The sequence below is a fragment of the Chrysochloris asiatica genome, unplaced genomic scaffold (assembly GCF_000296735.1).
Source record: "Chrysochloris asiatica unplaced genomic scaffold, ChrAsi1.0 scaffold00193, whole genome shotgun sequence".
NCBI lineage: Eukaryota > Metazoa > Chordata > Mammalia > Afrosoricida > Chrysochloridae > Chrysochloris > Chrysochloris asiatica.
This window is the reverse complement of record NW_006408711.1, coordinates 3,970,918-3,987,951: the sequence shown is the minus strand read 5'-3', so window position 1 is coordinate 3,987,951 and position 17,034 is coordinate 3,970,918. Positions and strand designations below refer to the sequence as shown.

Genomic DNA, 17,034 nt, shown 5'->3' with positions numbered 1-17,034 from the left:
AGAGCCACAGGCAGAGTGCTAGATCCCATCAGGAAAAACAGTAGCAGCGGAGGCAGTAAGCAATGTAGAGACAGAACAACTCCAGGCTTTCCTGTCTACTGACCGAGTGAAACTGAGTGCCTACGGGCACTCATGCACTAACAAAAGCAGTAACAATCTAATTGTAAAGGTATAACTGAAAATTAATTTTTAAAAACTTTCTAATTTTAATGTTCATTATAAAAAGTCTGGAATATCTAAAAATGAAATTCTAAAACTCAGTTAAGAATCAATTAAAAAGAAATGGTTAGCATTCATCATAGAAAAGAACATTTAGCGATCTATCTTGAAATACAACACTATGATGGGATAATATCCATACCCCTATAAGGAAGACCAGTTAATACCACTGTTGTTCAAATTTACAAAACAACTATTCATCCTCCACCATGTCTATATTTTGTCGTGACCCACACAGTCAAAATCCTTTGCATAGCCAGTAAAGAACAGGTAAACATCTTACTGGTATTCTCTGGTTTCAGCCAAGATCCATCTGATATCAGCAATGAGTTACCTTGTTCCATGTCCTCATCTGAATCAGACTTGAACCATTGGCAGTTCCCTGTCAGTGTACTGTTGCAACCCTTTTTGAATTATTTTCAGCAAAACTTTACTTTCATTATAAAAAGTCTGAAATATCTAAAAATGAAATTCTAAAATAGCACTGATATTGTCCCATGCTTTCCACATTCTTTTGGGTTACCTCTCTTTGGAATGGGTACAAATGTGAATCTCTTCTAGTCCATTGGCCAGGTAGTTGTCTTCCAAATTTCATGGCATAGATGAGTGAGTGTCTCAAGTGCTGCATCAGTTTGTTGAAAGATCTCATTTTGAATTATATCAATTTCTGGAGCCTTGCTCTTTGACAATGCCTTCAATGCACCTTGGACTTCTTTCAGTACTATTAGCCCTTGATGATATGCTACCTCTTGAAATGGTTGAACATCAACCATTTGAATCTCCCTTTGAAACTTTCTGTGTAGCTCAAACTAAAGACTAGATAGGTAAAGTAGTTTTATGTTTCATAGGAATCCTCTGATTAAAATGATTTAGGAGCAGCATTTGAACTTTAGGAGTAGCATTTAAAGTTTTTCAATTCTATCTAACAAATCATTCAGTATATATTAATTAAGAAAATATGATCAAGTAATTTCTTATATAATAATCAAAGAAAATATTTGAGATATTGTTTTGTATTGGTGGTAGATAGTTGTGATGTGACCAATTAATAAATACATTTAAACCGTTTTAGTAACTAATATTTTGAGGTTACATATCACTGTTATATGGCAATTACAGCCTTGGAAACCCTGTACAGGGTCGCTATGAGTCGGCTCTGACTTCATAGCACATAACACCACCACCACCATATTCCCTGAAAGGCCCCTTTACAGGTTGAACTTGAATAAATTGGAGGCCTTTAAAAAATGATTTAATGTAATTTCAGATTAATGTTCAGCTGTAAATTATTCTCAAATTTCCATTACACTTTGTCTATCCTTTTTTAGTCCCTTATACTATTAGGGAACTATACATTGAGGGAATTAGCTTTTAAAGTAATTTTTTAAACAATTTGAATAATTTACAAGATAATTTTAGATGGAGAATTTATATTGATTTGTCATATTGCTAAAATATGTATTGCCAACAATCAGAATCTTAATTTCTTAGTTTTATGAAAGGAAAAGAATTTCATTTTGAAACTATACATTAAATTATTTATGGATATATATTGCTGTTTGCAATTATTTTTGAAATGAATGCTCTTGAAGTACACTCTCCAATTTTTTTTTTTTTCTTCAAATTTCATTTTAGGTTGAAAAAAAAAATTTGCTGTATCAACTCAGGGAAACAGTAGCCTTACTGTCTGTTGTATAAACTGCAGCAACAACTTAAATATCAGCAATGAAGTAACGATATCTGAGAACAAAGGAACATTATCCAACTAACTGTCATCACAATTTCAAGTGATTGTATACACAGAAACAAGTTGCAACAGGCTTATGTGTCAACTAGCTATACAGAGAGTACTTTCTTCTGATGCTGTTCATTTACAAGAATTTTAGTATAGATCGTTTGTCATTTATATATATTAAATGAACTAAGAATGAGTGAAACCCCAAGATTCTTTGTTGGACCAGAAGATACTGAAGTAAATCCAGGAAATTATCGACATTTCTTCCACCATGCAGATGAAGATGATGATGATGAAGATGAATCTGTAAGTTGTTTGGTGAGAGAAGACCAATAGCATTATAGGAGTTTTACTACTATATCTTAATGGGAATTGATACTCTTATTTACAATTGTTAACACATTTTTTCAGATAAGAATTTGTTGGAAATGTTGAGAACTAGAAAAGTATATTTTGGTTCTTGTATAAGATTATTGAACCTATTATGTACCAAGAAATATAATTGGGATCAAACTTTAAGTTGTTTAATGATAACTATTTAGTATGTTTCAGTGATATACCTAGCATAATAAATGATTGGGTAAAAATAAAGTGACAGGGAGAAACATGGAGTGATCAGATCCATAAATCAAAAGGAGGGTACCTTGAATATAAAAATATGTAACAATTATATCAAGATAAAGTACTGGTGGTGGTTGTGTGCTGTGGAGTCATTTGTGGCTCATAGTGACCCTTTATAGGGTTTCCGAGGAGTGACTGGTGGGTTTGAACCACTGACCTCGGGATTAGCAATCTAGTACTTATCCTGGTACCACACCAGGACTCCTTCAGGAGTCGATTCTTTAGTATAACATTTAATTTTGACAAGTGCATTTGTTATTATTGTATCACATATTTAATCAGTCCATAATTCATTTACTTCTGGAAACAATGAAAGTAATTCTACTTTGGAGCTTGTATTCAGTTCTGAATTTTTTTGTTTCCTCTCTGTTTTAGCCTCCAGAAAGGCAGATTGTGGTTGGAATATGTTCCATGGCAAAGAAATCCAAATCCAAACCAATGAAGGAAATTCTTGAACGGATCTCCTTATTTAAATATATCACAGTCGTAGTATTTGAAGAGGATGTTATTTTAAATGAACCAGTAGAAAATTGGCCTTTATGTGATTGTCTTATTTCATTCCATTCCAAAGGTATTAATTAAAGAAAGGGGGTGGTGGTATGTGATTATAAAGCTAATATTTATTAATTGCAGTAAATTGGAAAACAATAGAAAAATAAAATTAAAATTATCAGTAATGCTACTTTTAAAGATGGCTATTAACATTTTGATAGCTAAGTTTTTTTTCCTAGTCTTTGTCTGTATGTATTTTTAAAAACAAATTTAGTGTTATAGTTTATATGTCATTATATATTTAGTATTTCACTGTTATAAATATGTATATCAAGAGTTTTTCCCCTTATAATTCTTTAAAGCCTATTTTTTGATGACTGCATAGTATGTTATCATGTGGATGTACAATAACATATGTAATCAGTCTCTTAGCATTTAGATAGTTTCCATATTTTCACAAATAAAATAAGGTTGTCATTAATTCTTTAAATGTATCCCTTTGCATCTCTAAATTTCCTAGGATAAAGTCTTTTGGAATTATTGAATCTTTGTAAGGATATGTGATTTTTCTGTATAGAGAATGATCTATCATTCTTCATATGCTTATATATATATATATATATACTTTGTTTCGGGTTTTTTTTCCCCCTTTGGGGTGGGTTCTTTTTCTTAGTCTTTCACAATAATGGTCTTATGTAGTAGTTCTCCTTTTGATATTTAAGATTTTAGACCTTGGTATCTTTTAGCAATAAAAGATAGTAAGTTAGACTTAATTATTACTCCAGGGAATTTAAACATATGAAATAATAAATATTATTTCTAAGTATAAATCTGTAAATTAAAGTAATTTTATATTAACCATTAAAATTTAAAAGATGTGCTCTCTCATTTATTCTTGTTTTGGTATTTATCCTAAAACTTGTTACCAAACTATCTAGTCCTGAATTGCATGAAAGTCTCACTTTAGATGTTCAAGAAGTCTTCCTTCAACAAGAAGCAAATAGGGTCTGGTTGAGACTTTGTCTTCCCATTGCCTGAAATTATTTCATATTGAAGTCAAGGCTGTGATCTTTGCATAGTGAAGTCCCTCATTTCCAATAACCTGTTGATTTCCTTATCTTCAGAGTTAGATCTTCTTCCATAACCAACACAAGCTATTTACCTGTCTTTCTAAGGGCATATAAAGTCTGTCTAAGGGCATATCCCTATATTGTCCCTTGGTAAGGAAAATGTTCTTAAACCAAAAAAAAAATTGGGGGGAGAAGAACTGACTTTAGTTCCCTGTTTGCTGAATTCTGTTGTTTCGTGCTGTCAAGTTGGTTCAAACTCATAGCAACCCTATCTACTAAGTACAAAACACTACCCAGTCCTGTGCCATCCTCACAATTCTTGCTTCACTGAGTCCATTACTGCTGGCATTTATGCCAATTCTTCTTGTTGGGCTTCTTCCTCTTTTCTCAGACCCTCCACTTTACCAAGCATGATGTCTTCCTCCAAAGACTGGTCCCTTCTTAAACATGTCAGAAGTATGAGAGACAAAATATCACCATCCTAGCTTCTATTGTTGTTGTTAAGTGCCGTCGAGTCGGTTCCGACCCATAGCGACCCTGTACAGGGTTTCCGAGGGTGTAAATCCTTAACGGGAGTAGAAAGCCTCATCTTTCTCCCGCGGAGTAGCTGGTAGTTTCGAACTGCTGACCTTATGGTTCGCAGCCCAATTCGTAACCACTACGCTACCAGCTTCTATTAGGAGGCTTGAAATTATAGACAATAGGGCATTTTTTCAGCAAATGATAAGTTCTAAGAGTCTTCATAAAACTTAAGGAATTTGTAATTTGTGGCCATCTGGTTTTTGGTATAGTGTATTTCTGTTCTATAAACACTCATGGAAACAGCTGTTAAGAAATCAAATGATGTATTGCATTAGGCAAATATGCTGCACAAGACCTCTTTAAAGTGTTGAAGAGCAAAGATGTCAGTTTGAGGACTAAGGTGCGCCTGCTACTACCACTACTACTATATTTCTATTTGGAGTCCTGGTGTGGTCCTGTAGGATAAGCACTCAACCTCAAGGTTGGTTTGAACTGCAGGGTTGACAGTTCAAACTCACCAGCCGCTCCTTGGAAACCCTATACAGGTTTGCTATGAGTCAGAACCGACTCAGTGGCGCTTAACACCAACAACATACTTCTATTTAAAGTTTCAAAATGAAGAAGAATTTAGGGATTCTTACTTAATTGACCATAGCTTTTTGTTTGTTTCATTTTTTAAAACTTCATTATGCTTTAATATGCCCTTTCCTTTCCCAACTATTCTAGTAAATCTACAGAATACAATTTATTCACAGATATGTTGACAGTAAATCTGAAAATGATGCCTATTTGCAGATTTTTTGTTAGTTTGTACCCCTTTCTATAGATAAGATAAAGAACCTTGGTGGCACTGTAGGATAAGCAGTGGAATGGTAACTGTAAGATCTACTGTTTAAACCCACCAGTCACTCTGGGACAGAGATGAGACTTTGTGCTCCCATAAAGATTTCCAGTCTCTGAAAGCCCTATACAGAGTCACTCCGAATCAAAATCATCTCGGTAGCAGAGGGCTTGGATGATTTTTAGGGGTTTATAGATAAGATGATTAATTGAGATATTATCATATAAATAAAAATAATAACAATTACTGAACACTTTCTGTGCTAGGTAATATACTAAGTGCTTTGTATTCACTATTCCATTCAGTCCTTCAAAATCCCTACTGGACAGTACTGGTATAATATCTGATTTATAGCCAGGAATTGAGGTTTAGAAATGTTAAATGCATTTGTATATATCATGAAAAGTAGAAGCCAGTATATGAACCCAGGTATATTTCTTCAAATCTACCAGCACCACTCCCAGATAGAAAGATGATGCTGTCTTCTCCTATAAAGAGTTACAGCCTCAGAAATCCTATACCACATTGCTATGAATCAGAACTGACTCCACTGCAAGTGACCCCACCACAATATGTTGTTAACTTCTAGGGAAGATTGCCTCTTAATGTACAGTGATAGTTAAATGAAAGAATTTCAGTGTTAATACAGAGAGTGAAGTATAATTTTTTAAATATTTAGTTTTTTTTAAACCTTTTCTTTGCCTTATCTGCTATTTCATTTGTTTCCATTTAATTAGTATTTGTTATTATTGTGTTTATTTCCGGTATTATTGTATTGATCCAGCAATAGTATGATTTGGCTCATATATTTTGAGCATATCTGTTACAGATGAATTTTTTTTTTCTTACTGCTCTGTGTAGACCAAGGGGATACTTAGTGTTTTAAAATCTGCAAAGGTGTGTGCCAGTGCTGTATTCTTACACTATATTTATTCGATCTGTGTGCTGATCAGATAATCCAAGAAGCTGGATTATATGAAGAAGAGCATGGCATCAGGATTGGAGGAAGACTCATTAACAACCTGCAATATATAGATTATACAGCCTTGCATGCTGCAAGTATGGGTTGCACCTCAATGTAAAGAAAAAAAAAAACAAAAAACCTTACCACTGGACCAAGAAATAACATCATGATAAATGGAGAAAAGATTTAATTTGCTTGGATTTTGCTTGAATCTACATTCAACACTTATGGGAACTTCAGTTAAATAAAATGATGTATTGCATTAGGAAGATTTACTGCTCAGGCCCTCTTAAAGCGTTCATTCGCACGCAGATATATCAGTTTGAAGACTAAGGTGTGCCCGACCCAAACCATGGTATTTTCATGTGACAGTTGGATAGTGAATGAGGAAGACCATAGAAGAACTGATGCTAGTGAAAGTGCAAGAAGATAGTGAAAGTGCCACAAACTGCCAGAAGAACAAGCAAATCTATGTTGGAAGAAGTGCCGCCAGAATGCTCCCTGTAAGCCAGGATGATGAGACTTTGTCTCTCATACTTCACACATTGTTTAAGGAAGGACCAAGTCCCTGGAGAAGGATATTGGGCATGGTAAAATGGAGAGTCCTTGAAAAAGAGGAAGACCCTCAGTGAGATGGATTGACATAGTGTCAGCAGTAATGGGCTCAAGTGTTAACAATAGAATAGTGCAGGACTGGCCACTGTTTTGTTCTGTTATGCATATGTTCCCTCTGAGAGTGGTACCTAACAACGTTCTTTGAATTAATCAACTATATATATAGATATTAAAAATTTCAAAATGAAAAGAGCAATTGTATATATATATATGTTTTTTAAATTGCCAGATGGTTTTGATAAATTTAAGCTTTTTATATTTAGATTTCTATTTGTATGTGAGGTATTCTTAACCTCTACCAGGTAACTGAGTAATCAAGATTTGACTAACATGTCAGTGTTCTAAATATGGGTATATAACTACTAGCTTGCTCTGCCTTTTCAATCAAAGCGGCTATTAAAAATGTGTATAATAATATAAATTAAATCATTTTATAAGTTTGCTATCTTCATAATGAAATTGATTTATGGGAAGTAGCATTAATTCAAGTTGATAAATTAATAACTGTCAGTTTATCATAAGATAAGAGTATGCTAATAATATGTGTTTTTAGGCTTTCCACTGGACAAAGCAGTTGCCTATGCAAAACTCAGGAATCCATTTGTAATCAATGACTTGAATATGCAGTATCTCATACAAGATAGGTAAGTGGTGCAATTGACTGGAGTAAGGGAAGGAAAATGAACATTTCTTTAGTGCCTGCTGTATGGAGTTCTGATGTGATGCTACAGGGTAAACACTGGACAATTAACCACAAGTTTGGCAGTTAAAACCAAGGAACCACTCCTTGGAAACCTTTCACAGGTTTCCAACTCACTATGAGTTGGAACCAAGTCAACGGCACTTAACAGGAACAACATATTATGAGTTCTCTGGTGCGGTGCTATAGGATATGCATTGGACTGGTAATCCGCAAGGAAGCTAGTTCAAACCTACCAGCCACTTTTGTAAACCCTATATTGGATCACTGTAAGTCAGAACCTACTCATGTTGTTGTTATGTGCCATCAAGTCAGTTCCGACCCATAGCGACCCTGTATAGGGTTTCCGAGGGTGTAAATCTTTATGGGAGTAGAAAGCCTCATCTTTCTCCCGTGGAGCAGCTGGTAGTTTCAAACCGCTGACCTTAAGGTTCGCAGCCCGATTTGTAACCATTACGCTACCAGAGCTCCTAGGCACATAAAAGTAACAATAATGATGAGAAGGCATTAGCTGTTTTTACATTCATTTAATCCACTGTCTCCTCAAAATAGGTATTTGCAACCCGTTTTTATTGATGAATTTAAACTAGATTTGTTTAATTTCCAGAGCTTTTTAAAACACTGAAAATTATGCACAGTTTTTATTTAGTATGAGTACATATTTTTAAATGGTAAAGTATGCTCATTTTGATAAACATTTCACTATATTTCTTAGCAGGCCCAAAGCATGCATTTTTAAGAGAAAATTTAGATGAATATATTTGTATGTTTCATTTAATTGATATCTGACTGATGACTACCCTTTCAATTTCAACAGTATTCTCTTGTGTTAGCATCACAGTATATAAATACCTGAAAACACTTTAAAATATTAGGTCCCACTTACATGTTTTTTTATCTCCTATTCCAATTAGTAACACTATAAATATTTAAGAAAAGTGTAGTATGTTTCTTAGACTTATATAGTAATATGTGTCTATATAATGACATGTATATTTATGTGTGGGTGTGTTATCTATAAAAACTTTGAAAATAAAAGCAAAGAAAAAAATCATTTAGTCCTGCCACTTTATTTAGTACATTTTTTTTCTTTAGAAAGCAGCACATAATTACACTTGAAGTTTGCAAAATTAGAATTGGTTTTCTGGTACATTATTATGAATATATTTCTGTGTCATTAAGTATTATTTAAGTATAAGTTTTCAGTTGATAGGTAATAATCCTGTTATTGAACTGTATCAATTTTATTTGGCGAGCTCTGGTAGTATAGTGGTTACGAATTGGGCTGCGAACCTTCAGGTCAGCAGTTCGAAACTACCAGCTGTTCTGCAGGAGAAAGATGAGGCTTTCTGCTCCCGTAAAGATTTACAGCCTCAGAAATCCTGTACAGGGTCGCAATGAGTCAGAACCGACTCCACGGCACATAACAACAACAACATAGTGTAGTGGTTACAAGTCGGGCTGCTCATCTCATGGTCAGCAATTTGAAGCTACTAGTGGTTGGGTGGGAAAAAGATGAGGTTTTCTGTTCCCTTAAAGATTTACAGCCTTGGAAACCCTATGTAGGGTTGCTGTGAGTCAAAACTGACTCCATGGCACACAACCACCACCACATTATATTTTAATTTAGGACTTCTGGTGTGGCACTGTGCATTAAGCACTGGACTGTGGACCACAAGGTTGGTGGTTCAAACCCACCAGCTGCTCCTTGGAAACACTGTGAGACAGAACAAACTTGATGGCACTTAGTCACAGTAACAACAACATGTATTTAAAAAATGAATTGATATTTTCAGTTTAAAAATGAATATCTTAAGATGATACAAATAATATTTTGTATACATTTCTGTTCTCATTGTGGAACATTTCCTTAGGATATGTTTTTCAATATTACAACTCGACTTAAACAGTAACATGTATTTTAAGAACAGGAAAAGAATGTATTCACTGTGAAGTAGAACTATACATAAGAATGTTTTCCTTTTTCTTTAGGAGAGAAGTATATAGTATTCTTCAAGCTGAAGGTATCTTGCTTCCTCGTTATGCAATTCTGAACCGTGACCCAAATAACCCCAAAGGTAAGAGTTAAGAGATTTTAAACAAATTGTTTTATGCCACTTGACATGCTTTTTGAACACTCTATTTTTAATAAAGTGTACTAAATTTAAAGAATTTTCTGGTGTTATGCTGTAGGATCAGCACTGGACTACAAACCACAGGTCAGCAGTTTAAATCTACCAGCAGCTCCTTCAAAGCCCTATACAGGGTCGCTATGAGTCGGAACCGACTTGATGGCACTTAACAGCAGCAATAACATTTAATTATTGTGTAGGATAAGCTCTGAATTGCTAACCATAAGGTCAGTGGTTCAAACTCACCAGCCACTCTTTGGAATCCCTATACAGGATTGCTGTGAGTTATAACTGACTTGATGGCACTTAACAACATTTGGTATTTCTTATGATCACATGTTATTCCATGTAATCACAAGGTCAGTTTGAACTGAAAAGTTGGCAGTTCTGACTTACCAGCTCTTCCCTGGAAGTGGTATACAGGGTCACTATGAGTCAAAACTGACTTTATAGCAATAACAACAACAAATATACATTAAGGCGCTCTGGTAGCATAGTGGGTTATGAGTTGGGCTGCTAACCGCAGGTCAGCAGTTTGAATATACCATCCACTCAGTGGGACAAAAGTGAGGTTTCTGCTCAGAGAAAGGTTTACAGCCTCAGAAACCCTATACAGGATTACTGTTAGTTGGAGCCAACTACATGGCTCATTACAACCATCACCACATGTTTTAGGATAAGCACTTAACTGCAAGGTCAGTTTGAACTTCAAGCTTGGCAGTTCAAACTCACCAGTCACTCTTTGGAAACCCTATACAGCGCTGATATAAGTAAAAACAACTTGATGGTACTTAACAATCACCAAATAAATACTTGTAATTGAATTGTGACACTGTGAATGAACAAGTTTAGGAGTTACCCGACTTTTCTTTCATCTATATTGGACACACAGCTGACAATTATGAAGAATTTTTAAATTATGCAATTAAAAATTTGTATAGATTAAGGATAAAGGAGGAAGACTTTTTGACAACTAGTGATATGCAGATGATACAACCTTGCTTGCTGAAAGTGAAGACGACCTAAAATACTCATTGATGAAGTTTGGCTTGTACCTCAATGTAAAGATAACAGAAATTCTCAAAAGTGGACCAATAAATAAGATCATGATAAATGGAAAAAAGATTACAATTGTCAAAAACTTTATTTTGCTTAGATCCACTATCAGTACTTATGGAAGCAGCAATCAAGAAATCAAAGGATGTATTGCATTGTTGTTGTTGTTGTTAAGTACCGTTGAGTCGGTTCCGACCCATAGCGACCCTGTACAGGGTTTCCGAGGCTGTAAATCTTTACGGGAGCAGAACACCTCATCTTTCTCCCGTGGAACAGCTGGTAGTTTCGAACTGCTGACCTTGCGGTTCGCAGCCCGATTCGTAACCACTACGCTACCAGAGCTCCTTTATGTATTGCATGATCCAAGCAAAATGAAATCTTAGGCAACTTCAATCTTTTCTCCATTTATCATTATGTTATGTATTGGTCCATTTGTGAGGGTATTTTCTTTATTTGAAGTACAATCCTTACTGAATGCTGTAGTCTTTGATCTTCATCAGCATTTCAAGTTCTCTTTGTTGTACTTCTTCCAACACAGATTTGTTTATTCTTCTGGCAGTCCATGGTGCTGTTAATATTCTTCTCCAGCACCATAACTCAAATGCATCAATTCTTCCAAGGTCTTCCTTATTCACTGTCCAATTTTTACATGTATATGATATGAATGAAAAGAGCATGCCTTGGGTCAGGTACACCTTAGTCCTCAAACTGTTACGTTTACTCTTGAACACCTTAAAAACACTTGCCTAATGTATTGCATTATATATATATACATATATATATACATATATATATAGAGAGAGAGAGAGCTTTAAAAGGATGAGATAAATGTATATCGGTTTTAAAATTCTTATAGTTCATAATATTTTGTGGAATTTTGATGATGACCTTGTTGTACTTTAAAACAACTTTATAAAAATACCCAACTAATAGAGCATTTGTTAATCAGCGAGAATGACATGGAGGTGGTGTCTGACCTTCTCTGCCTTCGCGAGTGGTTTGAAGTACAATTACCAGTACAAGGCTGTTCCCTGTGCGGCAGAAGATACACATGTCTCCACTTTCCTACCTTCTTTATCATGCTCTGACACCAGCCAGCTCTCCCATGACACTCTAGTTCTCTACTGGGTTCAATAATTTGTTGCAATAGCCACACAGAATTCAGACAATACTCATAGGCTTTATTAAGGAAGTTAATGGTATAATGCAGGGCCCCATCACTTGTCTTTCAGTTTGTCAAACTGTGGTAGCTTGTGTGTTGCTGTGATTTTGGAAGCTTTGCCACTGGTAGTTTAAATACCAGTAGGATCAATCATGGTGGACAGGTTTCAGATGAGCTTCCAGACACCGACATACTAGGAAGAAGGAGAAACGAACTACTTCCAAATATTTAGTCACTGAAAACCATATGAAGAGCAATGGAACTCTTATCAGCATCAGATTATTGAATACTGAAACTTGATGAAGAACACCAGAATATTGTCAGATATAGTGCCAGATGATGAGCCTCTCAGATTGGAAGTTACTCAAAATGCTACTGGGGAAGGACTGCCTCCTCAAAGTAGAGTTGACCGTGATAATGCAGATGGACTAAAGCTCTCTAGACCTTCATTTGCTGATGGGGCACATCTCAAAAAGAAGAGAAGGAACCATAAAAATCCATTAATGGTAGAAACATGGAATCTATGAAGTATGAATCTAAGAAAATTTTAAATTGTCAAAAATGAAATGGAACATATAAGCATCAATATCCTAGGCATTAATGAGCTGAAATGAACTGGTATTGGCCATTTTGAATGTGATAATCACATGGTTTACTATTTTGGGAATGACAAATTGAAGAGGAATGGCGTCTCATTCATCATCAAAAAGAATGTATTAAGAGTAGGCATGAGGTACAATGATGTCTGTGAAAGGAAAATATCCACCTGCCTACAAGGAGGACCAGTTAATATCATTGTTATTCAAATTTATTCACCAAACACTAAAACCAGTGATGATGAAATTGAAGAACTCTTACCAATTTCTTCAGTCTGAAATTGATCAAACATGCAATCAAGATGTATTGACCATTAGGGATACAATTCTTATGATTCAATGGTGACAATTGTTATCGTGACTAATTAATTGCAACTGTCATAACTGTAAAGGTAGAGGTTCTGTGTCAAAAAGGGGGGAGTAGTTAATCTTACAGTCCAGGAACAGATGACCCTAGAACCATCAAGGAAGAAGAGCATGAGCAGAAGGTGGGACCCTATCCAGAGATACAGTGACACCAGAGATGGAGGCAGAAATGAGGGCATGAAGAGAGAGAGTAGCTGAGGACTGTAGACTCATGGAAAGAGAAAGACTGAGTGCTGGCGGCCGGGAGGCAGGCTTGCAGAATGTGCCCTTTGGTTGTTTAAATTATTATATATTTCTGAGTGTTTTTGTATACATCCCCATCCCCCCTAAAGAAAAAACAAAATCCCCAGAGGGAATTGTTGTTGTTAAGTGCCATCGAGTCGGTTCCGACCCATAGCAACCTTGAATAGGGTTTCCGAGGCTTTAAATCTTTTACGGGAGCAGAAAGCCTCATCTTTCTCCCATCCAGAGGGAATAGAAGAAGTAAATACTATTGAATGATGATTCACGGGAGGGATTGTAATCATTGCATTGAAACGATGATTGTAAAACTGATGTTCTCCCATGTAAACTATCACTCAATTCATAATAAAAACTTAAAAATAAATAAATAAGATATTGCATGATTTAAAATCAGGAAAGGGTGAGTTGGGGTTATATCCTTTTACCATATTATTTAATATGTATTGTTGTTGTTAAGTGCCCTCAAATCGGTTCCAACCCATAGCGACCATGTATAGGGTTTCCAAGGAGATGTTGGTGAGCTTGAACTGCCAACCTTGCAGTTTAAATGGCTTTGCAGTCTGGTGCATTAACCCACAGTGCCACACCAGCACTCCTTAATATGTGTGTTGTTGTTGTTGTTGTTGTTGTTATGTGCCGTGGTGTCGGTTCCGACTCATAGCGATGCTGTACAGGGTTTCTGAGGCGTAAATCTTTACAGGAGCAGAAAGCCTCATCTTTGTCCCGTGGGTCAGCTGGTAGTTTCGAACTGCTGACCTTGCGGCTCACAGCCCAATTCGTAACCACTACACTACCAGAGCTCCTTAATATGTGTACTGAGCAAATAATTCAAGAAGTCAGACTCAGTACACATATGGAGAAAAGATTGAAATTGTCAAGGATTTCACTTTATTTGGATCCACAATTTATACTCATGGAAGCAGCAGATAAATCAAATGATGTATTGTGTCTCAGATCATTTGTTCAGAATACAGATTAAGTATGGTGAAAGAATACAATCCTGGTGCACACTTTCCTGATTTTAAACCATTCACTGTCCCCTTGTTTGTTCAATGACTGCCTCTTGGTCTACTTACGGGTTCTTTGCATATTTCATTATATTTGACTTTGTCTTTTCTAGGTACCCTTGAAATTTTCTGTTCAGCTCTTTTACCTCCTTATTTCTTCATTTGCTGTAGCATCTCTATGCTGGAGATCAAGTTTCAGAGTCTCTTCTGACATCCAGTTTGGGTTTTTTTTCCTTCTTTCTTGCCATCTTAATGGCCTTTTTTGCTTTCTTCCTGTATGATGTTCTTGATGTCATTCCATAACTCTTCTGGATTTTGGGTATTAGTTTCTAATCACCAGATTTCTTCTTGAGATGATATCTAAATTCATCTGAGATATGTTTAAGGTCATATTTTGGCTCTCTTGGACTTGTTTTAATTTTTTTCAGCTTCAGCCTGAACTCGCATATGAGCAATTGATGGTCTGTTCCACAGTCTGTCCCTGCCTAGTTTTAGCTAATGATGTGGAGTTTTTTCACTAGTATTTTTCATTGTCTCTTTCTACAGATGTAGTCATTTTGATTTCTGTGTATTCATTCTGTTGAGGTCCATGTGTCTTTTATGTTGGTTAAAAAAGATATTTGCGATTAATAAGTCATTGGTCTTGCAAAAATCTGTCATGAGATCACCAGCATTGTTTCTACCACCAAGGTGATACTTTCCAACTGTTGATCTTTCTTCTTTGTTTACAGCCTTTATAGTCCAGTCTCCAGTGATTATCAATATATCTTGATTGAATGTTTGTTCAGCTTCAGACTGAAGAAGTTGGTAGAATTCTTTAATTTTATCATCACTGGTTTTAGTGGTTGGTGTGTGAATTTGAATAATAATGGTATTAACTGGTCTTCCTTTTAATTGTTGTTAAGTGCCATTGCCTCATAATGACCCTGTGTAGGGTTTCTGAGTAGCAGCTGATGGGTTTGAATCCTAACCTTGCTTGTAGGAATACAAATATTATCCTATCACAGACAGCATGTGGTTGTCAGATTCACAATGGCTAATACAAATCCATTTCAGCTCATTAATACATAGGATATCAATGTTTATGCATTCCATTTCATTTTTGAGAAGTTTTGCTTTTCGTACATTCCATGTGCTGACTATTAATGTACATTTGCAGCTGTTTCTCCTCATTTTGCATTGTGCCCCTTCAGCAAATGAAGGTCCTCATTATCCATTTGTGTCATCATTATCAGTTCTAAAGAGGCAACTCTTCCCCAGTTGTATTCTGAGCGCTTTTCAACCGTAGAGGCTTATTTTCCTACACTATATCTGACAGTATTCTGGCGCTATTCATAATGTTTCAGTATTCAATATTTTGGTGCTATCTGATAGTGTTCCACTGCTATTCATATAGTTTTCAGTTGCTAAACATTCAGAAGCTTCTCCTCCCTAGTTTGCTTTAGTCTGGAAACTTAGCTGAAACCTGTGTACAATGGGTGATCCTGAAGGTGTTCAAAATACTGGTTGCATAGCTTTCAGCATCACTGTAAGCCACATGTAAGCAACTGACAGACGAGCAGTGGGTAAATAATATGGTATGTTGTAAACAATTACTGAGGTCAGATGCAACCAAAAGATTGGAGGTTTAAGCCTGCTGAAGCACAGTAGAAGAAAAGCCTGGTGAACTACTACCAGAAAAATCAACCACTGAGCTCTATGGATTATAGTGCTATTCTGAGTCCTGGTGTGGCGCTGTGGGTTAATGCGCCAGACTGCAAAGCCGTTTGAACTGCAAAGTCGGTGCTTCAAGCTCACCAGCTGCTCCTCAGAAACCCTACATAGGGTCGCTATGGGTTGGAATCAACTCTACAGCACTTAACAACAACAACACAACTGACACACATGAGGTTACCATGAGTGAGAATCAGTCTGACAGCAACTGATTTTTGTAGCATAGTGGTTACGAATTGGGCTGCTAACCTAGGGACAACAGGTGGAAACTACAAGCTGTTCTGCGGGAGAAAGATGAGGCTTCCTGCTCCCATAAAGATTTACAGCCTTGGAAATTCTGTACAGGGTCTCTATGAGTTGGAACCAACTTCATAGCACATAACAACAACAAGATACTCTAATATAGTATGTAATTTTTCTTGCTAATATGTTTGATATGTAGAATGCAATCTGATTGAAGGGGAAGATCATGTTGAAGTAAATGGAGAAATTTTCCAAAAGCCATTTGTAGAAAAGCCAGTAAGTGCAGAAGATCACAATGTTTACATTTATTATCCAACTTCTGCAGGTGGTGGAAGTCAAAGACTCTTTCGAAAGGTAAACTTCTATGATCCTTGTTAATACTTGTTAATTCTTAGTTCATCTGTTGTATTATTAAAAGCAATCAAGTACTTAATAAAACTAATTAAATATTGTACTCTTAAAAAATTTAGAGATCAATTTATAAAACATAACATACTTTGTCAAAAAACAAGGCTTATTTCCGTTATTTAACTTTATATTAGTCTCAGAATATTGCGAAACCACTTACACTAAGGCACATTTGTTGTTATTGTTGTTAAATTCCATCGAGTTGGTTCCCATGCAGAGTTTCTGAGGAGCAGCTGGTGAGTTTGAACTGCCGACCTTGCGATTGAAACCAACCCTACGGTTCAGTGTTTGTCCTACAGCACCACACCAGGACACAGTGGAAAATTCTA

At 35.9% G+C, this 17,034-nt stretch overlaps 1 protein-coding gene across 2 annotated transcripts in view; it reads left to right on the top strand.

The window, feature by feature from the left end:
• Positions 1 to 1,862: 1,862 nt before the first annotated feature.
• PPIP5K2 (diphosphoinositol pentakisphosphate kinase 2) overlaps positions 1,863 to 17,034 on the top strand; it is a 90,820-nt gene continuing 75,648 nt past the window's right edge. Inside the window, exons 1-5 of one of the 2 annotated variants that reach the window (XM_006872312.1) lie at positions 1,863 to 2,260; positions 2,951 to 3,146; positions 7,633 to 7,723; positions 9,772 to 9,857; positions 16,497 to 16,651. In XM_006872312.1, coding sequence (XP_006872374.1) covers positions 2,147 to 2,260; positions 2,951 to 3,146; positions 7,633 to 7,723; positions 9,772 to 9,857; positions 16,497 to 16,651 — 642 coding nt within the window. In that variant the 5' untranslated portion in view covers positions 1,863 to 2,146. The remainder of the gene's footprint in view (positions 2,261 to 2,950; positions 3,147 to 7,632; positions 7,724 to 9,771; positions 9,858 to 16,496; positions 16,652 to 17,034) is intronic. The other variant, XM_006872311.1, reaches the window with a different exon arrangement.